General features: G+C 41.6%; 1 protein-coding gene across 1 annotated transcript in view; it reads right to left on the bottom strand.

The window, feature by feature from the left end:
* Positions 1 to 16,755, bottom strand: part of SLC9A2 (solute carrier family 9 member A2) — a 95,135-nt gene extending 78,380 nt beyond the window's left edge. Inside the window, exon 1 of the mRNA XM_041757209.1 lies at positions 16,382 to 16,755. Coding sequence (XP_041613143.1) covers positions 16,382 to 16,676 — 295 coding nt within the window. The 5' untranslated portion in view covers positions 16,677 to 16,755. The remainder of the gene's footprint in view (positions 1 to 16,381) is intronic.
* Positions 16,756 to 27,521: the final 10,766 nt, after the last annotated feature.

Genomic DNA, 27,521 nt, shown 5'->3' on the forward strand with positions numbered 1-27,521 from the left:
CCATCTGTGAGTCCTCCTGGTTTGCCACACCTTGTGGAAGACACGGTATCCAATGCTGACTAAGACTTTTATGTCCCACAAAAGATATATTTACTGGGGCCAACTGGAGGTGCTGCTCTCAGAAATCTGGTGAAGAAAAAAGAAGAGAACCCCTCTCTCTCTGGATTCCAAGGGAAGTCATGAACTGAAACAACAGCAAGCTCTCCCTTCAAAGGACAGAGAATTTTTTGATTCCACAGATGGAGGTGTTTGGGAGGAATGATGCCCTGAGCAGGAAGGGGGCACTGAATCCCTTGGCTCTCAGGGGCCTGGAGGGTGAACAAATGGCCCAGAGCCTCTCCACACTTTGCTGCCCACGTCAATTTTGGGCAGGCCACTCCCGAAAGGAGTTCTCCTGGCTGGGAAAGATGCTGAGCCACAGTGGCGAGCATGCGGCTCCCAGGCTTGTGCCTCACAGCATATCCACAGTCCTCCAATATCTCTATAAATAATCAATTCCATGACGTGACAATCGCAGGCCCTGGATGCTCCTTGGGTACTTCTTGTGACCAAAAAAAAAAAAAAATGCACTATTTTCCCAAGAATTTTAAGAGAGACTGTCGTGCAAGAGGCTAGCTAACTTAGCATCTACGTAAAGTACACCTACCATAATTACATTGTGTAATGACCTTATAAAAAGCAAATCAAGCTCTTCCTTTCCAAGATAAGAAACTGTGCTTAAAGAGTCAGGAAAGCCAGTGAAGAAAGAACAAATTAAAATAAACACTGTGTTTTCCTATAAATTATATTTCTTTTAAAAATTTTTTTTAAAGATTTTATTTATTTATTGAGACACACACACACACACAGAGAGAGAGAGAGAGAGAGAGAGAGAGAGAGAGAGGCAGAGACAGACAGAGGAAGAAGCAGGCTCCATGCAGGGAGCCCGACGTGGGACTCAATCCCGGGTCTCCAGGATCATGCCCTGAGCTGCAGGTGGCCTTAAACTGCTGCGCCACCAGGGCTGCCCTCTTGCTTTTTATTTAAAGTTATTCATGGTTTCCAATTTTATATTAGAATGCTTACCGCTAACGGGTTTTCAGAGGATCAAAACCAATGATGTACCTCATCATCTTGGTTACTTCCTGCCGGAGGAGACCATCTTTGACTACTTTCTTTTAATGCATCACAGTCTCCTTCTTGAAGCTACAGGTGGGATAGGCCAGGGGGATGGATTTCAAAGATGTTCAGTTCTTGCTATCAGCATGCTCAGATTATGATGTCCTCTGAGTTTTGCAGAATGTTCTGTGAGCGCCATGCAACCAAGATGGAAGAGACATACCGCCCCATCCACACAACCCAGAAATTGTAACTGGTTTGGGTGTACCCTCACCTCCCACCAAGGCAGCAACCCTTGCACCAGGAAATAACAATGATGCTGGACAGTGTCCCAAGTATTCTCGCATATTTTATGTCTGGGTGTGAAATATGTGCCTCCCCATGCCAAGTAAAGTAATCCACAGATACCAGGGGAATTTCTCATGTAGCCAGGTGGGAAATAAGATCCATGCTGTTAAAATGATGAGAGAATCCCTTGGACACGCTGCAAATTCTTATTTAGAAAAGTCCTCGACTCATGTTTCTCATGAAGTACACATAAAGTCATCGCAGAACTCGTTCTGAATCTGTCAGGACGGCAGGTGTAGATGTTACAGCTCTGAAGCAGATTCGAAGGCCGCATGTTCTAAATATCTTTACTGAGTTTCACCCCCTTGTGGCTCTGGGCCCACACTTTTCTCTTTCTGTCTTTATTTTTTTCCCCCCCATTTTAGTAATACCCTTTGATGATGGAGATTGGCCAAGAAAGGGTTAGATTTAAACAGATCCTTCCGAGGGTGAAAACTTTCCCGGGTGTAGGCATTATTTAGAGGGAATGACAAAATCCAAGGAGTTAGGCTCTGCTAACTATTCCTGAATAGACCCTCTGCGGATCGGGAAGGAGGACAGGGAGGTGGCCCCAGGATCCGAAGTCCAGGAGAGGTGATGAGGGTTCTGGTGTACTCTACCCGAGAGTCAAAACTTTCCCTGCAGGTCAACAGTTGAAAGCAATTTCTTTTCTATTGCCCCGGGCTAGACGTTAAATCCCCAGATTTGCTATTCTTTCAGCCATGTGCTAGTAAATGATTTAAGCCAATTTTGGTTTTGTTGTTTGCCCACCGATCATTAAGTTGTACACGGTTATCCAGGGAGCCTACCCCACCCACTCAACCACCTTGTGTTGGAGTTTTATATCCTTTTTGGTTTTTATTCCTCTGAAAGCCCAACTTCTAAACAAATTTACCACTTGCTTAAAATAAATAGATCAAAGTATAGCAGAGGAACCCACAATTGCCAGTAATTGCTACCTAATTTCATTTTTCAATTAAGTGGTTGCTAACACTTAGCTGTAGTCCCCAGTTATTTACACGGAGGGGAGCTGGGCGCACACCAGCGGCTAGAGCTAAATTAAGAAACTGCCCTAAAAAAAAAGAAAAGAAAAGAAAAGAAAAGAAAAGAAAAGAAAAGAAAAGAAAAGAAAAGAAAAGAAAAGAAAAGAAAAAAGAAACTGCCCTATTTGGTAAATTACACTATTTTCTAAACCTCCAGAATCATCATATTTTTGTTCACTTTGCCTCCTCTCCAGCTTCCGATGACCAACTCGGTGGTCTCTACACATCCATGTTTCTTTCCATTTGCTTGTTGTTGTAAAGGGCAGGAGAATTTCAATTCTTAAGATGTACAGATCATAAGAATTCTATGGTTCCACCATCGTCATAATCATTACATTTTAGTAAAATAATAATCAATATTACTAACATATTTAGTGGAAAAATGAAAGACTGGGGTCCTGCCAATTATACATGTTTGTTCAGAGATTCAGTAATAACAGTAACTCCCCTGGTTTCAGTGGCTTCAAAACACAAAATTGAGGCGTGCCTGAGCAGCACAGCCAGTTAAGCGCCCCACTCTTGGTTCTGCCTCAGGTCATGATCTCAGGCAGGGTCATCAGATCGAGCCCCACATTGGTCTCTACACGCAGCATGGAGTCTGCTTCAGATCTTCTCTCCTTCTCCCCCTGCACCTCTGCTTCTGCACAAGTGCATGCTCTCTTTCTCTCTCAAATAAATAAAAATAAAATCTTAAAAAAAAAAAAAAAGCAAAACACAAAATTGAGACATCAAGACCAAATGAAAAGAGACAAAAAAAAAAAAATCACCGCACAGGGAGTAAAGTCATTAAATACATAAATTAGCAGTCTTATCAACCAAATCCCTTTAGCAAAACCATTAGCATTCACCCACTGAGCTTAGAATGTAAGCATGTGAGTGAATGATAAATGTCAGCAGTAAAACAAAACCAAATGAAGGCTCTTGTGAGTATCAGAATAGGCTATAAATGTAAAACAGCTGAAAATACAAAACAGTACTGAGAATGGAGACATCATTAGTTTTAACTGTATGCCTCCTAAGCGCCACCAAAGTAGACAAAAATAAAAGGCCCAAGGCCCCCAGCCCCAGAGCCTCTACTTGAGAAGGGAGGGACAGTGAGCACACACAGGTGACTAATGAATAAATAAACACATGTCAGATAGTGATAAAGGTGCTGAAGGAAGGCAGCCCACACACCAGGACCCAGGAGACCGGGGCAGGAGCTACTTCACACAGGCATACATATACTTTCTAGTTCTCTTAAAGATGTGAGCTCCTCGGGCCAGAGGCAGCATTTTCAGCCCCTTCCAGACAGGTCACCAGGGGATGCACAAAGAATGATGCCATTCGCCTAAGAAGACTGGTGGAAATGAACAGTGCATTCTTGTCAATCCTCAAGACCCAACATTTCAACCAGATGGAAAGGAGCAGTGACAATTTCCACACCATCCTGGTGTTTCGTTCGAGAAAATGGACACTCAGCCAGTGTGTGATTCTGCCTTAGAATACTGCTCACATGCAGGGCCAGTTGACAGTTTTTAAATGGTAATGATTACCTGGGGCAGCACTTTGTTTTAAAATCCTTTCCCCCCTCGATTCCTAAAGAAACAGTTTAAAAAAAAAAAAAAAAAAGTACCAAAGGATTTGGAAATGATCCGCTGAAACACATTTCCCCTGCCTGTGTGTGAACTGACATATCTGGGGGCCCTGGGGGCACTTGAATATCCCTAGCAGCTCAGAGGGTGTTGGGAGAAGGGCCAACAAGAAAGCTCACAGAGAAGGTCTCACCGGACCAGGAGCCCTGTGTGGGGGGCCCTCTCTTCAGCCCCCCACCTATTACACCTGGCTGTTCACCCTTTAATTTCCAACACAGGACCCTGGGACCAAACAAAGCGTATGCACTGCCTTTCTTTCCCATTGCAAATTAACTTACAAAAGCAGATAGATTTTTTTTTTTAATTTATGCAGCACTGACAACTGAACTATATATGATCTATATATGCCGGGTTAAACCCAGGCATAACCCCAATAGCAGGTGACAGAACCATCCAGGTGATCTAACAACTCGCTACAGAATAACTAGAAAAAACAGACTTTCCTGGTGCGATGGCTTTGTGCTTTGGAGGCAGAAGCAAGACCTCTGTTCTTATCCAAGCATGAACCACATTTCTCAGATCCGAAGGTGGCAAGTTTTCTAAGTGCATTAACTGTACCCTCACAACAACCTAATAGAGGAAGCTACTACCATTAGCCTATTTTACAGATGAAATGATTGAGGTTATAGAGGTTTATTAACTCACCCAAACTCCCCAGTGAGCAAGTGGCAGAGCTCAGATTTTGGGCAACAGAGCTGAAGTTACCACCCAAAGTATGTGCAGTAACAGTATATATTTTACAAGTAGAGAGACCAAATAAATGATCATGTGAACTAGTGTATTTGAGAGTAAAGGGCACTCTATTAATGCAGGCACTAGGATATTGAACTCAAATTAATCATGGGTATCATGGACAAACCAGGGTGCACAGTTACCTTAATTACCACATAATTAAGCTGAGGTGAAACAAAAAGTGTCTCTGAATACTATTTAGTGATTTATTTTCTCAGCACTTATTTACTGAGTACCTGCTGTGTGACAAGCACTGTTCTAGATGGCGAGTCAAAAAGACAAAGTCCTTTCCCTCATAGAGCTTCCATCCTAATGAATGTCATTCATGTGTACACATGTATCTGCAGGTGCATATGTGTGTATGCAATTCAACACATGTGCATGCACGTGCAACCACAAAACAGATTTAACACCTTCTCTCCTGGAAACTTGTTGAAATTGTACTTTGGCCTATTAAGATTTACATGGTAGCCCAAGTGATGAGTTGAACTCTTATCCTATGAATCTCAACATGTTAAATCTACATTTTTTCAAAAGCACTAGAATTCTATATTCCCTAAGTTATGCATGATGGCAAAAACCAGACCAAGATTCAGAAATTCTAGACTCAAGTTCCAGCTCTGATACCTCTTATGAGTCTTGCCTTCCATAACTCCCATAGCTCCTTCCGTCCCACCAGTATACAGAGCTGTAGTGAGTTGAGACTAATGTTATCCGTGGAGTCAAATGTGCTTCCAAACATTATTTCAGTTGGTCCACACAATGGTCTTGTGAAGTAAACAGGATGTAATTATCATAGTCTGATTTTATAGTGAAAAACCTGAGACAGTCAAGATTAAGGTTAAGAGTGTAGGAGATAAGGCACATTGAGGTGCTCTGGAGACCACAGACAGATGCCTAGAACTTAACATTCTTCTCCAGGGTGAAATACAGTGGATCGATGAAGTACACTGGCCACGTATCCCACATCTACCACTTAAGAACTGTGAAACCCTGGACCAGTTACCTAAGCTCTCTCAACCCATTTCCTCATCTATTTTTTAAAACGGGGGGTAATAATGGTGCCTACCAACCAGAGTTGCTGTGAAGATTAAATAAGATAATGGGTTAGAAACACTTGGCCCAAGTGCCTGGCATGGAATAATGCTTCATCCTTGTTAGCTATTATTATTTTATTAATGAAACTGTGATAGAGGGATTATCTGGGCCCACCCATCTCCACCGTCCAATGCCACAGTAAAAGACTCTGCTCGGCTGCATTACACTGATCAGATTTCCCAGCTCCAGGATCCCTAAGAAAGAAGCTTAGTAATAGGGAGTAGCAGAATTGCCAGTGGCAGAGTCACAGGAATATGGTGAAACAATTGTTCCACGGCTTCGGACTCCATGAGGAACTTTCTATGGATCACTAAATTTTTAAAGCTTCTTTAGAGCACTTTCACATATAGGCAGTCATGTGCAATCAGTCTCATTTTCAGTTGAAATTTCTAAATACAATTGTCAATCTGATTTTTCTTGTTTTACATGTGAGCCTTTGTATGTCAACGCTAAGTAATAACATGAAATTCACCTTTAAAATATGATTATGTCACAGACACATCACTTTCAAAGGAGTTCCCATGCCCTCCCCTGGAATTATTGAAGAGAGAAAGGAATACATACATCTTCAAAAATTTTACAAATCAAAATCAGAAAGCCCTTGGACAGTGATGAACAATGTGCAGGATTGTTACAGGAAGTACATCAATTATGATTCATTACATTTAAAAGATGTAATTGCAAGAGAGTAACCTGTAATTGTGCATGCCTCATTTGGAATGACAATACGCCCATGTGTGCACATCACTTTAATATAATAAACACATGCTTCTCTTGGCTTAAGTTTCTTTTGCTATAAAAGTAAAATCTTTGTAATAAATTACTTCCTCCCCTACAGACTATCTCATATTATCCCTATGGAAATTTTAAACAGATGGGGCAGATACATATCCCTACTTCTACTAATTAAATGTGAGAACCAAATAGTTGAAAACTTGGCAGGGTCATACGACAAAGTTGATGGCAGAACTCAAATTGCAATAGGGTCTTCCTACTTATAATCTGAGGACACCTTTTCCAAAACTTAGGTCCAACACTTCTTCAATTGATGAGTTATTTCTCTTCTACCCAACCAAGAAAACAAAAAGATAAAAGCAGAATAGTCACATCTTCACATCCTACACATGGAAAAACTAGGAAACCACATATTACATTCACCTTACCTTATCAAAGAAAGTCCATTATGATAATTTAGGGGTAGAGCATATTCATGGACTTTAAACATTATATAGCAAGCATCTGTTTAAAAAGTGCCAAGTAAAATGTCACTGAGCCATCCAACAATGTGAACACAGATAAAGCCACTTCTTACTTCAAACATGTAAGATTACTATCTAGCCACATTCAAAATAAAGGAAAATGTCTGGAAGGCCAGAAGTAAAGAGAGGAATCAAAGCAAGAGATGACAGTAGGATTTTAAGCCACAGTGAACTAGGTGGATTTCAGACAAGTTACTTGCCCTATGTGCTAGGACTCAGTGTTCGAACACCTACATGAAGACAAGAAATTTGACATCAGACCAATAAGGGAAGCATTCATGCATAAATTCCTGAGTCTCAAAGAGCTACTTTGTGCCAAATAAATAAATACTAAAAGATGCCTATAGCCAAGGAAAAATAGAAGGAAACACATCAACTCTTTATGGCCTTGGACAGAGGGAAAATTTACCTGTGAATTGTAAAATTCCAGATTTACACCACATACAGGTATAAAGTCCACTTGAATCATATAGGAAAACCAAGCTAGTACTAAAAGCCAGCCACTAAAACTCTGGGTCCCAGCATGAAAACTCAAAACCATTTTTCTAAGAACCATTCATAACTTAAGGGAAACAAACCACTTCCAAGTAAACATCCCCTGCTGAAGCTAAGCTCACAATAAAAAACATAATCTATGTAAGGAAATAAATATCCAAAAGGGAAAGTCAGTAAATGTGATAAACATAGGAATGTGATTAACATAAGAACAAATAAAAATAACAGAAAAATCTAAAGAGAAGCTATAAAATGAGTATAGTTTAAATAAATGAAAAAACTGAAGGAGGAATAAAAAGTAATTAAATAGTAGAAAAGTATGAACAAAATGCAGATACACTTTAAAAAGAATCAAAACAGCATAAATGAAAATTAAAATGAAAAACTCAATGAGTAGGTTAAGCACAGAAACACTCTAAGAGTAATGGGGTACTAGAAAAAAACATCTGATTAAACTACCAAAAATTAGAAAACCAAAGAGATGAAAAACACGAAACAGCATTAAGAAACATGGAAATACCAAGTTCCAAAAAACGAAAATAAAATAAATCAATACCTAGACACAGTGAAGAAAGAGAGGAATATCAAAAATAACCAAATGAAGATTCTTCAATACAAGCAAACAGAAAAGTCATATTAATTCCAAAGGGCAATGAAAGGGACAATATAATTCTCCTCAGCAACAAAAACGGTCAGAAAGTAATGAAATAATGTCTTTCAACTAATAAGTGATAATATTTCCAACCCCTATACTCTGTTATATAATTGTTCAAGAGAATAACCAAGATGAAGACATCGTCAAAGATTAAGAGAATTTATCATTCAAAGACCCTCCCTGAAGTATCCACCAAAGAACATATTCCAGTAAAAAGAAAACAACTGGGGGAAAAGGGGAGACAGAAGAAGTAAATTTAAAAAAAAAAAATGGTAAGCATGTTTGCAAATGTAAACACTGCTTTTAAAAATTAAAAACTAACTTGGAGGCAATTAAATACAAACCAGGTCTAAGAATTAAAATCTCATTTGGAAGAAGTTAACTATAAGCCAGGTCTGGATTATAAGACAAAAGTTAAAATTCTACAATAGGCAGATAAGCTGTCAAAATTTTTAAAGTTTAGAGATGCCTGGGTGGCTCAGTGGTTGAGCCTCTGTCTTCAGCTCAGGGTGTGGTCCCAGGGCCCTGGGATTGAGTCCCACATCAGGCTCCCAACAGGTGGCCCTTCTTCTCCCTCTGCCTATTTCTCTGCCTCTCTGTGTCTCTCATGAATAAATGAATAAAATCTTTTTTAAAAAATTAAAGTTTAAGTATTACTCAGAAAGTAATAATTTTTTTTATCAATACTTTGATAAAACAGTAATACAAATACTATGCTTACCATGTTCCAAAAAAATATTTTAAGATTTTACATATATTAACTAATTTGATTTTTACAACAGCCTATGACACTGGTACTTTTACAATACCCATTTAACCAATAAAGCAACTGAACCCAGAGAGTTTAAGTTATGCACACAATATCATAAAACTACAAAATATGTAGGAAAATGCAATTGGGATGTAAGCCAAAGCAATCTGGCCTGGCTCCTTTAAATCAGGTAATCAGATTAAAATTAAAGAGTAACTATAAAAGGAAAAGAAACAGAATGTATAATAATATATAAAATATAAAGGGAAAAAATTGACCAAGCCAAAATATGACAAGAAAACTAAAGACACCAAGTAAAAGACAGTAAAGAACAAAGTAAACCCACATATAATACTCATAATAAATGGAACTGCACTTCTTTTGAAATTACAAGTATTATTAAAATTTAAATTCAAGACAAAAATAAAATATACCAAAAGGAAAATTATCTAGTTGATTGACAGTAATGGTATAGGAAAAGATATGTCTGGAAAACATAGATGTGGAAAACAGATACAGAAAAAAGATGTGTAAAATCTAGTTTTATTTTGAATAGTAATAGTAGTAACAGAAAAAACAGACTATGAGCCACAAAAATATTATTGAAAATAAAGAAATTCATAACTTAATAGTTAAAGGACAAATTCACTCAGGAGATATAATATTAAACTAGTATGCACCTAATAACATAGCATCAAAATATACAAAGCAAAAATTAAAATTATAAACAGTAATTGGCATCACGATCTCAGAGACTGATTTTAATGTATCATATAACCTAATAAAATAGCCAAAAAAACCCTGGTAATTCTATTAAAGATCTAAACATGATAATTACAAATTCAATTTCATCTGTGTATGTGTATATGCATATGTGCACATGTGCCTTTATACAATCCTGTACCAAATAGGGAACATAAAATCTTTTTCAAGAAAACATGGAAAATGCAGTTTAAAAAGGACCATACAATTAGGTGATGAATCACTGAATATTACACCTTATGTTAGCTAACTAAAATTTAAATAAAAATTAAAAAGGACCACATATTAAATCACAGAGAATATCCCAAGCAATATAAAAATCAGTATCAGGCTTGTCTAACCAAAAATGTAATAAAATATGAAAAAAATTAAAAAATTATCATATAGCTATATGTTTACTAACTAAAAATTATACAATTCTAAATAATTGTTGGGCTAGAATAAAAAAAAAAATCACAAGGCAGACCTGGGTGTCTCAGTGAGTTAAGCAACCAACTCTTAATTTCAGCTCAGGTCTTGATCTCACCACCAAGAGATTAAACCCCACATCAGGTTCCACACTCAGCTCAAAGTCTGTTCCTCTGCCCCTCCCTTTGCTCACATACTCCCTCATTCCCTCTCTCTCAAAAATAAAGAAGTATTAAATAAATAAATACAATCTTTTTTTAAAATCACAAGGAGATTTTAAAATACTGAAAACTAAATAGTGAAAACTACACATCAAAACTATACAATGCAACTAAAATAGGACAAAACAAAGTATTTCTAGCCTTCAATACATAGATTGCCATTCCTCTAAGATATACCCATCTGGATCATGAGAAACCACCCTTAAGAAGACTTTCTTTTAATATTCCTACTTCAGCTCATGAAGCATTTCTTTGATTTCATAAAGACTAAATTAGATTTTACAGACATTAAATTAGTGACAGAGTGCCCCTGATAAGATACATAAGATACATCAGTCATCTTTCCAGCTTTATCACTGATATGTTGTATTAAATTCTCATCTCAGAATATACATGTTTTGTCAGTTACTAGCAAAAATGATTTCATGCAATTTATTAGGAAAGTACAATTTCATCTGCATCACCTCCCTGAATTCTTTAGTCTTTGCCACTCTCTTATAATTTGCAATAAAGATGAATTTACATAAACTTAGAATTACCATGACTATGCTTTGTAACATAGTCTTAAGTGTCAGTTTATCATAGCTTTGAATTTAATGAAAACAAGTAAATAGCTGTATTTTGGAGAAACTGATGAAGACAAATGGCTTCTTAGGAGTTATAATAACTAAAAAACTATTGAAGTAGTTTTGTCCCTGTTAATAAGACCGATGTCATTTGAACATAAGAGTATGCCAAGTTTAGAGCACAGGAGTTTATAAAAATATTTGTCATTGAAATTATTGAAAGTAATATTAATTATGTTTTCAACTGTAAGTGCTTTTTCAGGGATTAATTACCCTTGTATAGTGGGAATCAATATGTTAGAAAACCAGTGAATTCAGTAACTAACGAGCTAAGCTCTAAATTCAGGAATGGAAAAAGAAAATAACAAAATACATGCCAATACAGTAGGAAAAGCTAAATAATAAAGAGAAAAAATTGGTAAACTAAAACGAATCAAAATCTAGTTCTTTGAAAAAGTATATAATAGACAAACTTCTGAGAATTTTTCCAAGGTAAAGAAAAACAAAAATAACAACATTTAGGAATATAAAGGTAGGACAAAACATGCAGATAATGTAGATACTTTTTAAATAATACAAAATAATTTCCTTCCTATAAATTTAAAAACTCAAATTAAATAATGATTTTCCAGAAAAACTAAAACATAAATACTAAAATTGACTGAAGAAAAGATAGATAAGCCAAGTAGAACTACAAATTTTAAAGGCAATTGAATTACTGATAAAAATCTATCCACATACAAATCAACAAATTCATTTGGTTTTACAAGTAATTTTTTACAACCCTACAAGAAATAAATATATTTATACAAAATGTTCTTTGTATAATTTTAGGGTTTCATAATATGTGAAAATTTCTGGAAAAAGTATCCCATTAATGACAATTATTATTGTCATTGTGGAAGTTGATACAGAGAGTAACATTTTTGGTGAAAAATTACCTGTTACATTAGAGGGCAGTGATAAAATTCTAAAAGGCACCTAAAATGATCTGTAGAAAGAATACAAGAGAGCTGTTTACACAGAAAACATAAAATATATGGTTAACCGAAAGGGAAAAGATGGAAGCTTTGAGACAAAAAGAATTCAAAACTCTCCTTTTAGCTTTATTAAGAACAAACACATGCCATCAGGAAGACAGCTTCAGAAATTTGTTCAAAATGAGATGTGGTTCAGAAAAATAGGTAAAAATCATGAGATTAATCCGCTGACCAACCAGCTGCTGTTATATGCTTCAGGAAAACCAAATACAACAAAGAGAACCAGATCAAGAGATCAAGGTCTCAGCAAATACAGATAGATATCAACTGTAGAAATTATCTGGTTTCATATTTAAAATCAGGACAGGCTAGAGCCCAGAGGAGAAACCTTCATGGACCAAATTGCTTTGCCTTTTCCTTAAAACAATACTACAAGTTGTTTAATGTCAAGACAACAGGGTAGAGGGAAGTGGAAAATTCTGCATCCTAACCCCAAGTTTAAGGGTTAGGGAAATGAACAGGGCAGAATGCATGCTGACACCTGGAAGAGGCAAACAGGCCAGCTCAAGCCTCCAAGGTAAGTGAGGGGACATCTGGGAAGCCACTGTGGACAAGAAAGAGAGTTCCGTTGCTTTAAACAGCAGAGGCCCAATGCTCTGGCCCTGAACTCTGATAGAGGGAAGAATACATGCCCAAGTTCACCCAGTTTAGGACAAATTCCACTGATCCACTTCTTGGGCAAGGAAATCAGAGAAGACCATCTTAGAACACTCCAGGAAATGTTCCTCTTCTTAGTTCTTTGGCTATTATTCTATGCTGCAGAACTCTACCCCTGTGTATAGGATTTACCAAATAAGGCGTGTGTTTCTGTTAAAAAAAAAAGTCAATAGTTATTCAAAATATAAATATTCAAAATTAAAAGGAGCAATACAAGTTCACATGTGTAAGGATCTAAGTGAAAAACAAATTGAGAAATGTTTCTTCCCAAAATTCTAAGACTGTTCAAAGGTGTACTAAATTTGCTATGTTTATATTTATTTAACCTACTTCACATATGCATTTGAATTGTCATCATGACTACAGAACTTTGTTTTTGACCAAATAATTCAGAAACTGAGTTTCCCTGATACTCAGGTAAAACAATGAAAAGTTGAATCATTCAACACTCTGCCAAAAATGCACTTGCTCACTTCTGACTGCAACATTTCTAAGATTATATTGTGCTGCTATCTAGCAAACTATTCTGAATTTACCATCAGGAATGATATAAACCTCCTACAGATGTGATTAGGAGCCTCCATTTGGGGCACCCTGTTACCTTTATTTAGATTAATCACTAGCAGTGGGTCTTCATGTTCTCTGTGGCAGGTAAGTTCAGGTACACTGGGTTCACGGCATAAAAGTGCCCCAAATAGAAACCACAGCATATCGCATAAGTTAACACATGTGTTATCTCATCGTGTCAAGTCCCCTGCACAGCTCAATTCATCATCCTGCCCCAAATATGAGCAAAATAAGTCATATAAGTAGTCATATAAGTCACCCCAACAGTTTCTCCAGTGCAGAAGTTAAAATAGAATTTGAATGACTAGATATGGCTCAATGGGTTGGAAAGGCAGTACAAGGACAGTCGTCCCCAAAGCCAACAGAAAGTTTAGGGCCTAGGTGGGGGATATCTGGGCATTTCCAGGCTCCTCAAAGGACAGAGGACCCTGGAACATCAGGAGGACAGGGCTGGACTATATACAGGAAAAACCTAGGAAAGACCTCCAAGGGCCAGCTTTTGGTGCTGTAAAAAATTACACTTGCTGCTTTGGGAACTATACCCTTCACCCCGCCCATGGCAATCTCCACTCAGACACTTCTGGTTGGGACATATGAACATCTGTCTGTATTTCTATTTCTGTGTCACCCCAGATGCAGGAGAGAAAGAGAAGATAGTAGCCAGTGAAGTTGAGAATTTGGTGGGAGGCGTGGGCTGAAAGATCCAGAGAACAGCAAGTACCAGGGAATATAAACACATCTATCTATCTATCTATCTATCTATCTATCTATCTATCTATCATCTATCCTACCAATGGGCAGATCAATAAATACAACTATGAACTCATACAAGCATTTTAATAAAATATTACACAATTAACATAAGGTCAAACAAGATGAATAGATCATGATAGAAAAAGACCAAGTATGAAAAAGCAATCCATGCAAATAAGAACACTTGGAAAAGGCTGAGCCTAAAACAGAAACAGAGAAAGGCAGGAGGTAGCCCAGCACAGTGGAAAAGGAGACACGGTGCCAGAGCACTGCGTGAGGCTACTGTCACTCCTCTTCCACTCCTGCTAATGATGAAATATTCAGCGCTTCTTCCATGCCCAGGATTTTCTAAGAATGTTAAACATAGGTAGTCTCATTTAATCCTCATATAAGAAAACAAGCCTCCAGGACAGACACAAAGATGAGACATCAGGCCGACCTGGGTGGAATCCTGGCTCCCCACCCACCAGCAAGGTAACCTCCCCACTTCTGCTTCCCTGCATAGGAAACGGGGTAATCATCCTTACCCAGGATGGTTGTGAAAATTAGAGATAATGAACTTAAGTGCCTACCAGCGGCTGTTATTAGTGTAATTAATTAGATTAAAATAATTGAGAGCGAAGAACAAAACAAAGAGTTGTAATTGAATAGAAATGGCAACCACGAAGCAGTAATGGAAACAGGGCACACAAGCACTAGGCCAGTGATGGAGGCTGGGAGAGAGAGTGGACAGGGCTCCCCACTTTGTATATCTGTGGGCACCTCATGTAAACTCCCTGGAGTTTCAGTTTCCACCTCTACCAAGTATATGTGTGGGGGGGGGGGGCGGTATTAATATCTACTCTTCCCACCTGTTGTGAGGACCATATGTGGAGATAGTACCTGAGCTTATCATTACCGGCAACAAGTTCATGCAAATGTGCATACCTGCTCGATAGGTGGGGAAATCCATTTCCTCTGCTTCTGTTTCTCAGGTGGAATTAAAGCACACAACTAATACAACCATGTCAAAGCCAGGCAATTGCAGACTGCAAAGTCCTTAAACACAGCATGTGCCTCCTTTGGTCAGCACTTATAGAATCAAATTAGCTTATTCTGCCATGGAGCTTACCTACCTCAACTTCCACCCCCGTACAAACCATCTCTTCTGCTTGCTTTGTGCCTTCCCCCCCCCCCCCCCAAAACGAGTGCCTTGTTTATTTCTCTCTGGAACGTTGTTCCCTTTCATCTCCAACTGACATATCCTGGTCATCCCTGAAAACCCCATTTAAATGCTTCCTTTGCAGGAGGAAGTGATTTCTGCCTCCTACACTGCCACATTATCTTTTCTGACTGGGTCACACTACTTAGCACTTCCCTGTATTACGGCCACCGGTGTGTGTGACATCTCTCCCGCCAATCAATAAGCTGGAGGGTGACAGGCAAGGTGTCTTCATCCTTTATGGGGACCTGCCTTACTTGAACAGCACAGGATCTTTCCCAGGACAAATGCAGAAGATGTATGCAATAACGCAGACGCTCTTTTGACCTAGTAACTTCTCTGAATCTTAACAACAACAGTAGTTGACATATTTTAAAATGAAAAAGTATTTAAAATATCAAGTAAAAATAATGTAAAGCCCCATGATCACAACAAAAGTTTATGTGTGGGGGGTGGGGGGAAGGGGTTATAAAGATAAGAAAACACATTCTGAGCCTCTGCTTTCCAAATGAAAGTTAAAGAGATAGTTTGGAAAGTGGGTTATCTTTAAATATGCATCTCGTTTCACTGGCCTAGGTCACCTAAGAAAACGCTTCCTGGAGAGTGACAGCCTCGGCCCAAAGGAGGGAGGAGGCTTGTTTCTGTCGCAGCTGCAGGCACTCGGTCGTCCCTGGTCCCCTCCCAGGCACTTCATTAGTCAGGTGCATGGCGGGGTCTGTGTCGTGGCCAAGGCGCCTCTCTCTGCCCAGAGCATCCAGGGCTTCCCTGCTGTAGCCTCCGCGCTGGCCTGCGCCTCTCTCCCGATGCTGCAGCCTCTCCCCCTCGCCTCCTCCCTCGGCAGACAGGTCTGTCCCACTGGGCATGTGAGGCAAAAGCAAGCAGCGAGTCCCCAGCGGGGTCTGTACGGGGCTGAGAGTTTGGGGCTATTTCAAGGCCAATGCCCACTTAGGAAGCAACGCGTGAAAATGCTCTCCGCGGGGTCCCTTTGGCACAGAAGCTGCGCTGCGCTGTCGCCCCTGCCCCGGCCCACGACCCGGTCACCCGGCGGGCTCGGACGCCCACCCGCGGCTCCTCGCGATCGCCCCCACCCAGCCGGTGGACCCGGCTCGCTCACCTATCTTGGCCAGGGAGGCCAGCAGGATCCACAGGGTGATCTCGAAGGGGATCTGCACGTGGGGGTAATCCAGGGTGAACACCGGCAGCCGGCTCTCCTCGAACGGCGCGGTCCCGGGGGCCACCACGCTCGCGGGGCTGGGCGGGCTGGAGCTGGCGCCCACGGCCCGCGACGCGTCCAGCAGGGTCTCGGCCAGGGCGCCCGCCGGCCCCGCCACCTGCAGGAGCAGCAGCAGCAGCAGCGGCGGCGGCGGCGGCGGCGCCCGCAGGCTCCGCCCGGTGCGCGCCGGCTCCATGGGGTCGGCTCCCCGCGCGGCCGGCGAGCCCCGCGCTCGGCCCCCGGCGCGCTCAGCGCATCGCTCCGGGCAGGGCAGCGCCGCCGCCGCCCCCGCCCGCGCCCCCGCCCGCGCCCGCGCCCGCGCCCGCCGCCCGCCGCGGGGCCGGCTCTGTGCCGCCGACGGCTCGGTCCCGCCGGGCGCGCACCCTCGGCCGCCCTCAGCCGCCCTCCGCCGCCGGCCGCCGGCCCATGCCCCGCGCGCGCCGCTCGCCGCTCGCCGGCCGCAGCTGCAGGCCCTGCCCCGGGCGGCCCGCGGGCGGGGGCGGGGCGGGGCGGGGCGGGGCGGGCGCGGCGCCCGGGCCGCGGCGCGGGGGGGGGGGGGCGCGAGCACCGGGGCCGACGCGCCGCGCACCTGCCCGAGCCGCGGGCGACGCGGGGCCGCGCTCCGCTCCGGCCGGCACCGCGCGCCCCGGCCCCCACCCCCGGAACGCGCCGGCTCTGGGCGGGACGGCGCGAGGGGCCCGGCAGTCCCCGCCCCGGAGGCCGCGTCGGGCGTCGCTCCAGCGACACGGGGCCCTTTCCCCCGCGGGCTCCGGCGACGGGGCGCTACGGGCCGGGCCGGGAGCCGCGGGGGCCGGGGCGCACGGGGGGCCGCGGGGGCGCACGGGGGGCCGCGGGGGGCCCGTTCCGCGCCGCGCCCCGGGGAGGTCCGAGCGCCGCCTGCGCGGGGCGCTGTGCGCCGCGTTCCCACGCCCCCGGCCCCGCTTGCTCCCCGCGCGGGGCGCCCTCTGCTCCCTGCACCGGGGCCGACGCGCCGCCGCCTCCACTTGTCCCTCCCTGCCCCCGGCCACGAGGAAGGAAAACGTCTCTCTGCGTCTCAGGCTTCGAGGTGCACATGTCCGGGAGCTGCAGCAATATAATTATTTCGCGGAAAGCCGGTGATTTGCCTCGCTCGGACCGACTTGCTCCGCTAATTACAGGCCGCCTGCGGTTAAGAGGGGAAGGAGAGGGCGCGCGAACCTCCGCGGGGGCCTCGGAGAGCGTCGGCGCCGCCGCTCCCCCCCCCCCCCACCCCGCGCTCGGAGCCTCTGCCCGCTGCCTCTTACTGTCCCAGCATCTTTATCACCAGAAACTGAAAAAGACATAAAAGCAGACCAGGTGTCGCTCGATTTCCCCTTCGATATTTAGGAAATGAAATCCTCTCTCTCTCTCTCTCTCTCTCTCTCTCTCTCTCTTCCCTCCAAATTTTTTGAATATCGAAACGTGACTCCTACCGTTAAGCACTGGGCATTTCAAAATTTAAAGCGCATTTCTTTCTTTCAAAGTTCTAACGTAGGGAATCCATGAGATGTCAACAGAGGACACAAGGGGAGAAAGAAAAGAAGAAAGAAAAGAAAAGAAAGAAAAGAAAAGAAAAGAAAAGAAAAGAAAAGAAAAAAGAAAAGAGAAAAGAAAGAAAAAGAAAGAAAAGGAAAGAAAGAAAAAGAAAGAAAAGAAAAAAGAAAGAAAAGAAAAGAGAAAAAAAAAAAGGAAAGAAAGACACTCTCCACCTGAATCGATCGATGCATATAAGGAGCAGTCATCTTAAGACTGAAAATAATGCAGGGACAAGTCCAGGATAAAATTAGAGAAGGATCCTAGGAGAAGACACAGAGTACTTCAGTTAACATTTTATAAAGCATTAGTGTTTCAAAAGTGCGACAGAATTGAATGTATGGACGTCCTATCTTCTTAAAAAGAATCATTGAACCATCCAAAAATCTGCCTCCCTATCTAAATTCACTGGAAATAATAACTTTGTAGAACTGTGTAGCTCAACATGGGAAGCTCCATGCAAGGCGCTTTATCTGTTTCTTTGTCGATTATCACAAAGCCCCAAAGAGATAGACACTCTTGTATCCATTATACATTCTTGTACCCATTTTGTAAGCAAAGAATTTTAGATGAAGAAATGTTTAAAAACAAACAGATGTATCCAAGTTTACCAATCAAAAAGGGTCTAGAAGGCATTTAAACAGCCTGTCCATGCTAACGTTGGTTTCAGCCCACCCTCCAGTTGGGAACCAGTTACCCGTAAATGGCAGGTTATTTTCTCAAGGGCCTTTACATATAACAGTAGAGGATAATTTAGGGAATGTCAAAAAAAAAAAAAAAAAAGCCATAGCAGAATAAAGTTTTATTTGCAGTAAGCAAATCAGGCCAGTTCTACAAGTTTGGTGAAATAATAATAGGGCAAGGACACATGCAGACAATAATTTCTAGGAGTTTGAGTCACATAATGCTTTTAAAAACAATTTAAAGGGATCCCTGGGTGGCGCAGCGGTTTGGCGCCTGCCTTTGGCCCAGGGCGCGATCCTGGAGACCCGGGATCGAATCCCACATCAGGCTCCCGGTGCATGGAGCCTGCTTCTCCCTCCGCCTGTGTCTCTGCCTCTCTCTCTCTCTCTCTGTGACTATCATAAATAAATTAAAAAAATTTAAAAAAAAATAAATTAAAAAATTTAAAAAAAAAATAATAAAAAATAAAAACAATTTAAAAACAATTGCGCATCAGGGTGCCTGGTTGGCACAGCAGGTGGGCATCTGACTCTGGGTTTCAGCTTGGGTGGTGATCTTAGAGTCATGAGATCCAGCCCTCTGTCGGGCTCAGCACCGAGTCTGCTTTAGATTCTCTTTGCCCTTCCCACTACTATGCTATCTCTCTCTCTCTCTCTCTCTCTCTCTCTCTCTCTCCCCTCCCTTCCTTTCTAAAATAAATAAATATTTAAAAGATTTTTTTAAAGAATGTGCATTATAAACAAGAAGATGAATGATAAATCTACATTTCTGGGATCTTACTGCCCAGAGTAACTGTGGAAATCATAGACTCTAGTATCACTTTACTTTTATAAATCTATGTTACTGTAGTTAAAGATTATCAACATTTTCTCACATTTACAAAAGTACTCTTGTATATAAATGGAAGATGAAAGACACAGTTTTAAAAACAATCTTTTCATCTTTCCCCTAAAGCAAAACAAGAGAGCAGCCCAGGTGGCTCAGCGGTTTAGCGCAGAGCCTGATCTTAGAGACCCAGGATCAAGTCCCACGTCCGGCTCCCTGCATGGAGCCTGCTTCTCCCTCTGCCTGTGTCTCTGCCTCTCTCTGTGTCTCTCATGAACTTAAAAAAAATAAAAATTAAAATTAAATTAAAAAGCAAACAAGAAGGAAGTAAGCTATGCCTTCATGCTGATGAGGACTTGACTGAACCATTTTTTTCAAAGGGCCCTATGACTAGGACCTCAACCCCTGAGTCCTGAAAGGACCTCACCCATTACTGTACCCATGAAGTAACCGAAATCAAGATCATGTCTCTACCAAGTTAAAATCCTTCAGTGACTTATCTGATTTGACCTCTGCCTTTCACTCCTACTACCTCACTCCCCCAACCTCCAGTACCAATGCTCTATGAACTCTGACCAAAATCCCAGGCTCTCTCTCACCTCAGGACCTTTACACATTCTGTGCTTTCTCCTCTCTGCCCTTCACCTTGTTAATTCCTCCTAGGGTCTCTGCTCAAAGGTAACTGATGCAAGGGTGTCTTACCTGACACCTGCCTTTCTGGACTAATTAGAGTCCTGTTTTATGCCCTTTGATACCTCTCTGTCTTAGCACTTAATCATTTTACTCCCCCCCAAAAAAGCTCTGTGAAGATAAGGATGATTGATTTGATTCACTTGTTTATCCTTAGTTCCTAGCACAGTGCCTAGAATAAATATCACTTAGTATGTATTAGATAGATGACAGCTCTCCTGCCTCAGGAATATGGGCCCCAGGCTTTTCCATGGTTGTCTCAGTGGCAGGACAGACATGCACAATTCCACATGAAATGTTTCCCTCCAGTGATCCCTGGTTCATATTTTATGATCTCACATCTCCTTTTTTTTCTACCCAAATACTTTGAAAATCCAATCACATGACAGGATTTCTAAATACGTTCATTTATTATAATTACCTGATTTGAGCATGACCGTCACATAGTAGCACAGAAGTGTTTACTAGGATCTTATAAACTTTCAGAGAAACATGAATCTTTTTCTCTGCCCTCTGAGCTTAAGGGGTCTATTGGAATATTAGTGTATGTAGTGGAGTCCTGTAAGGGCACCAACCCTGCATCATACAGTCATCAAGCCAGTCAGTACCCCTGGCATCACTCACACTCACCAAGAACTTTAGAATTTAGCTTAAGAGAAAGTGCACGTTTAAAAACAGTAATGTGAGCTCTGCAGGGAAGCTCAGGATCATCGTGCCTAGGGCAAGGCTGTTCTTAAACCCCTGCCTCCTGCCCTGGAAAGCTCTGGAGGTCCTGGGATTTAACTTGGTGGCTTACCACACGGGACTTGGAGCTAAGCGAGGTTGTGAAGCGTTGAGCCCCCAGGAGCTTCTGGGTGGAGGAGCAGGCGGGGATCTCCATACCCTAGCACACGACTCCAGAAGGTTTAGGGTATCAACCCCACTTTCCAGAAGCAGAGTGGAGGCTGACCCAGAGGAGATGATGTGTCCGTGGGTGGCAGTGGCTCCCTCGCACCACAGGGTGGCGCCAGCCCTCTCCCCACAGGCCTCAGCTCCAGGGGATCCAGGCGGCTGTGCGCTGGGAGCAGGGAAGGGCTCCCCGTTAGGTACTACTGAGCCCCTCCTAACAGAAGGCTTAGAACTGACATTTCGCACTATATATTTTGTACATATTTTTTATCATATTCATATTTTAAGTTCTCCTTTGAAACCTGCGTAGTACAACCACTGACCCTTAATTTTAGAGTGAGATTTCAACCCAAAATTTCTGCCTCTAAAAAGTCAGCATTTGTAGTATCATTGACTTGATAATCTTATTATTGTATTTGAAAGTCTTAAAGTCTAAACGACTTTCGTTTTTGTTTTGTTTTTAAAGACAGTCCTCGACAAAAATCCAGAGCCCTCTTCTCAAACAGCGCTAACAAAGATCATGCGGTGGTGTGAATGCTTAATGCGGAATTATATGCTTTTCTCTCTTTTTAGCCAAGATACTTGTTTCATGTCAATAGAGAGTTGCTTTGCTATCTGAAAAGCTACGTTCTGCAAATTGAAGGTAGATAAACAAGAGTGGTCCTTTTATTTTTTTAAATATATTTTTTAAAGATTTTATTTCTCTATTCACGAGAGACACACAGAGAGGGGCAGAGACATACGCAGAGGGAGAAGCAGGTTCCCTGTGGAGAGTCCGATGTGGGAGTCGAGCCCAGGACCCCGGGATTACGACCTGAGCCAGAGGAAGTCGCTTAACCACTGAGCCACCCAGGCATCCCAAGAGTGGTGCTTTTAATATTGAAATCTACTGGTATATTTAAAAATAAGATTCTGTCTTCAGATATTCAACCACTAAGCTTTTCAGAGCCTCAGTTTTCCTGTGTAAAAGACTTGGAATAAAGAACTTTATGTGTCTTTCCAAAAGGCTTAATTAAAATCTAGGATTTGAATCTAATACAATTGTATACAAGAGGCATGCACCTACATCCTGTATCACCCTCCTCTGGCCCTGTGATGTCAGGTGTGGGAGGAGAGGTTCCCTCTCCTTTGAGCTCTATTGTGTTATGTCTCAATTCTGATATGCAGAGCACTCAGAAAGCAAAAAGACAACCTCCCGGGGACTTCTGAATAGCATCCCGTTAATATGTATAAGGCCCACCCATTCACCAATTCAACAAATATTTATAAAGTGAGACTGTGCACTTGCTAAGCTTTAAGGGCCCAATAAATAGGAGAACTTCAAGGCTTGGTAGGGAAGGGAAAATCACTTTCCCTCTACCCTTCTGAGGTTTTAGCAGAGACCTCTATAATAAAAGGTTAACAATAGAAAAACAAGCTTATTATCACGTGTGCCTCATGCAAACATGGGAGCTATCCAGGGAAAAATGAGTCTCTCACCAGGGTGGCTTCGAATTCAGGATGAACTGCCATCTTTGTAGGAAAAGGGAAGGGGAGATGTAACCTGAGGGGTTAGGACTATTAGGGAAGATGAATGGGCCCTTAGAATAAGTGATGGGAGATGATAGTTTCATGACACAGTTTGTCTGGTGTCAGCTTCAGGTCTCCTTTTCCGTAACAAGTCAATCTTCCCTGGTTGATGAAACTCCCAGGAAGATGTATGGCAGTCAATTTCCTTTTGGAGAATCTGTCTTTAGGCAGATAAAGGGAGTTCAGAGAAAGCCTCTTCCTGCATCTGCTGTTTTTCAAATGTCCACAGCTCAAAATAATCAATGTACCCAAGTGGCGTATTTGGGGATGGCATATTCATTCTGCTACTCTTTAGGATCATGGCAGAAATGCTTCTAGAAACAGTTGGAAATGAAGAATACCCTTGCAAATGTATTTTTTGTTTAGTATTCTAGAACTGCTTACCATACTGGAAATAGAAATCTGACTAAACCCAAGCCTGAAAATAAAGGAAGCAGAGTATAAAACACCAATCTTCACCCAAGTGTCTTTATCCACTTTCTACTGTTTTTGATCTGAAGAATTCCTTAAAGCTTTTTGAGTTTTTATTTTATTTTATTTTATTTATTTATTCATGAGACCCACAGAGAGAGGCAGAAAGAGAAGAAGGGTCCTTGCAGGAAGCCCGATGTGGGACTTGATCCCCAGACTGGGATCACACCCTGAGCCGAAAGCAGAGGTCAACCACTGAGCCACCCAGGCATCCTGCTTTTTGAGTTTTAATTTCTCTCTCCAAAGATCACTATAAAGGCATGCTTGTGCAGATCTCATTTATTAAGGGTTCACTCTGAGAAAATCTCATCAGCTGCATCAACAGTCTGAACTCTGGCCCAGACAGTTCACAGAGAACTGTTTCTCTGGATTCCCAGTGTGTACAAGGCAAAATAGAGCATACATGCCTCTGAATCCCCAGTCTCCCTTCTAAAGTTCTCTTTATCAGCCTTAAAACTTGAAAACATCTTAAGGAGACAACATTAGTTTGAAATTGAACGTGTGCTATATTATGCTCTGCCTATCTTTGACCTATATTTTCTTCATCCATCCATTCAATCATTTATTTGTACAACCAAGCCTCAAGTATTTATTTAACTTTTTGAGACTCTGTGCTAAGCACTCATTGTTGCAGGAAATAGACCATATGAACCTTGCCCTTGGGAACTATATACCATTATAGAATCAATAGACTATCCATAGCTAACATTTGCTGATGACATGCAATGAGATAGGCTCCTTCTCAAAGATTGTATCTACCATCTCATTAAATACTTTTGACACCTTAAGATTATAGATACTATTTGTAGAGCCCTTTGAAAAATGAGGAAACTATAGACAGAAGAGTTATAGAACTTGCCCAAGGTCAGCCAGCTAGTTGAGTTTTGAGTACAGGTAATTTGACCCTGGAGGCTATACTAGACTCTGTGCTATAGAAAAATGATGATGGTGATAATGGTGGTGATGATTGTAATGGTGATGATGGGTGGGGGTGGGTGATCATGATGATGGTGAGGATGGTGGTGATAATCATAATGGATGGTGGTGGTGATCATGATGGATGGAGGTAATGATGATCATGATGATGAATGAGAGTGATGAATGACAGTGATGATGATGGTGGTGGGGTGGTGGTGGTGATGTTAAATATGATGTCAACATGAATGTAGAGCTTTCAGTATGTTTTCTTTAGTTACTGCATCCTATATGATGAGCACTATTCCCCCATCCTCATTTAGATACAGGAAATAGGAAGTGCCACAAAGCTACAAGAAAATTGATCAAAAGTTATTCAGCTTCTAAGTGACAGAACTGAAATGAGAACAGAAATTTCTTTCCATTTTTGTAGGCTGTGCATACATTGAGAATGCCTCAAATGTGATAGAAGCCACAAGAGAAATAAATAATAAAGGTTATGGAATTCAGAAGTGGGGATCCGGGAAGAAATGGGGACCATTGCACCGAGGGCTCTGGAGGCCCTGACAAGGACATTGACATTTGCGCTAAGATGGGAAATCTTTGAAAAGCTTGAACAGAAATAAATGAGACCAACTGACTTTTATTTAAACGGGATTTCTCCAGTTCTTGCCTTGACAATGGAGTTTAGGAGAGCAGGGACAAAAGCAGAGATGCAAGTTAGGAAACCTTTAAAATCAACCAGATGAGAGATGATGCTAGTTTGCGTCCACGTAGGGGAAGTAGTGATGGTAAAAAGTGGTTGGATTCTGAGTATATTTGAATTATGGGTGTATTTCGAAGGTAGAATGAACATTATTATCTGAAACACCAGACTTGGAGAGTGGGAAAAAAAGAAGAATCTAGAGTGACTGTAAGCTATCTTCTCTGAGCCACTGGGAAAATGGAGTTGCCTTTTAAAAGTTCTGTATTTTGGGTGCCTGTGTGATTCAGTTGGTTAAGCATCTGCCTTTGGCTCAGGTCATGATCCCAGGGTGCTGGGATCAGGCTGCATCAGACTCCCTGCTCAGCGAGGAGTCTGCTTCGCCTTCTCCCTTTGCCTCTCCCCCTACTCAAGCTCCCTTTCTCACTCTTCTCTCTCTCTTTCTCAAATACATAAATAAAGTCTTTTAAGAAAGAAAAAAGGAGAAAGTTCTGGGTTTGTTTGTTTTAACACAGACAAGGAATTTTGTGGAGGAGGTGTTTTAGAGGGTGTTTATCAGGAACTTTGGAAATGGTAAGCTGAGGGTGCCTAGCAGACCTCCAAGTGGAAATGTCCAAAAGAGTTGAATATTCAGGTGTGGGACTTAGGAGAGAAGCTCAGAATGTATATATAAATCTGAGTCATCAGCTAATAGATTGGTGTATTAATTAGGGCAATACTGTTGCTACTACAGAAAAACACAGCCCCTAAGTGACCAGAGCTGAAACTCAAATGCAAAATCTTACTGGCTTAAATTAATAGAAATTTCTCAGTCCATTAAAGTCTGATCCATACTGGGGAATAGGGAAATCTCAGGGGAAGGGTTTCACACAGTCACTAAGGGATAGGCTGATCGAGGCTTGCCAATTGGTACCATCACCCCACTGGTAGAGAGGAAAAAGAAATGATGCCCATGGGAAATTTTTGAGAAGTACAGATTACTTCTACTCATATTCCATTGGCAAGAAATAGACTAGTGGTCATAATTAGATGTGAGAACTTGGAAATATAATCTCTGACTGGGCAGGTTTTTTCCCAAGCAACAACAGTCACTAAGGAAGGGAAAGAAAAAAAAATCACTGAAGCACTATCCTGGTTAGATGAGAGGGATGGTATCCAGTGTGCAGGTGGAAGGACAGGGCTGGGCTGGGAGCAAGGACAGTCTATTCACAGCAGCAGGAAAGAAGGACACAGACCGGTGAGTGAGCACTTGTGATGACAACAGCTTAACAAGTTCTGAGCTCATTGCTTTGATTCTTCAATGAGAGTGATGTTAATGAGAGCAGCATTGGAGATTCAAGGAAAAAAATGAAAATATAAAGCATATGTTCAAGGAAGAGTAAATGACGAGGCATATAAGTTATGAATTCCAAACACAATTAGATCTCACCTGAGGTTTATTTTATTTATTTATTTATTTATATGATAGTCACGCAGAGAGAGAGAGAGAGGCAGAGACACAGGCAGAGGGAGAAGCAGGCTCCATGCACCGGGAGCCTGACGTGGGATTCGATCCCAGGTCTCCAGGATCGCGCCCTGGGCCAAAGGCAGGTGCCAAACCACTGCGCCACCCAGGGATCCCTCACCTGAGGTTTATAACCAGAATATAAAAAGGGACCAGTCAGTTTAATCGTGTGTTTTCTGGATCCACATTCTCTTGTACAGGTGCAGGCATGTAGTGGGCAGAGATTAGATTAACCTATACTGTGGTTTCATAGTGAAGGCCAGGATTGATACGGTTAGGGTATTTGAAGGAATGAACCTGAGAGATATGAAGGGGCATGGAGAGTAGAAATTTTAATATTTGAATTTATTAATGGATTTATTTTCACATAGACTTAAATTTATGAAAAGGGGGCTGCAAAAGCTAAATGTAATTTGTGAAATGTGGTCACATTGATTTCTTCATTTGACAAATGATTATTCAACTGACTTCTTTTAGACTTTGGGACAGAGACTCTCATTGTACAACATGAAGTATTTTAACTAACAAAGCTCATTTTCTCATGGGTTGGTACAAATCTTACATGGTAATTCAAGCTTAAAGACTTTTCCAACTAAAGAAGCAAATGAGCAGCCCATAAGAGACTGGTCTTAAAGACTCAAGTTTATATACCAATATAGATCACAATTTATTTTTGCACAGGCTTGGAATTTCTTCAGAATTCTGTACTTGAGTAAAAGGGGCTGTTTTATATTAAATAAATTATCCCTAATATGAATATATGTATAGTAAGAACTGTACAAATATATATACTGAATATATATATATATACACACAGTAAGAACTGTACAAATTTAAAGCAAGATTTAAATACCAATAAAGTATTTCCAAAAAATTTCCAGTGCTTAACCTGAGCTAGAATTTACCCAGGCTGTTAAAAACAATGCCCTGGTTTGCCCTAGGAACCTACTTCCTTCTGAGCCATAGACATTACTTAGGAGTAGTTTTGTCAATCCTACAATTCTGAGGAATATTATACAGAGAAAATCCTTACAGAAGACTTTATATAGCCCTTCATTATTTGCTTATGAGATAGTCCATGGCTCTCTTCCCTGTGTTCATTCATTCTCTGTCCCTGTCAATCTATGTGTGTACCCCTTCTAAGAATGTGAGCTGCTGTTGAGAGAGGCCATGAGTTTTGGTAGAATGGCAGTGTATAGTAAATACTCAGCCAGTGGTTGAATTGGGGTTTTTTTTCCCCA

The sequence above is a fragment of the Vulpes lagopus genome, chromosome 5, assembly GCF_018345385.1.
Source record: "Vulpes lagopus strain Blue_001 chromosome 5, ASM1834538v1, whole genome shotgun sequence".
NCBI lineage: Eukaryota > Metazoa > Chordata > Mammalia > Carnivora > Canidae > Vulpes > Vulpes lagopus.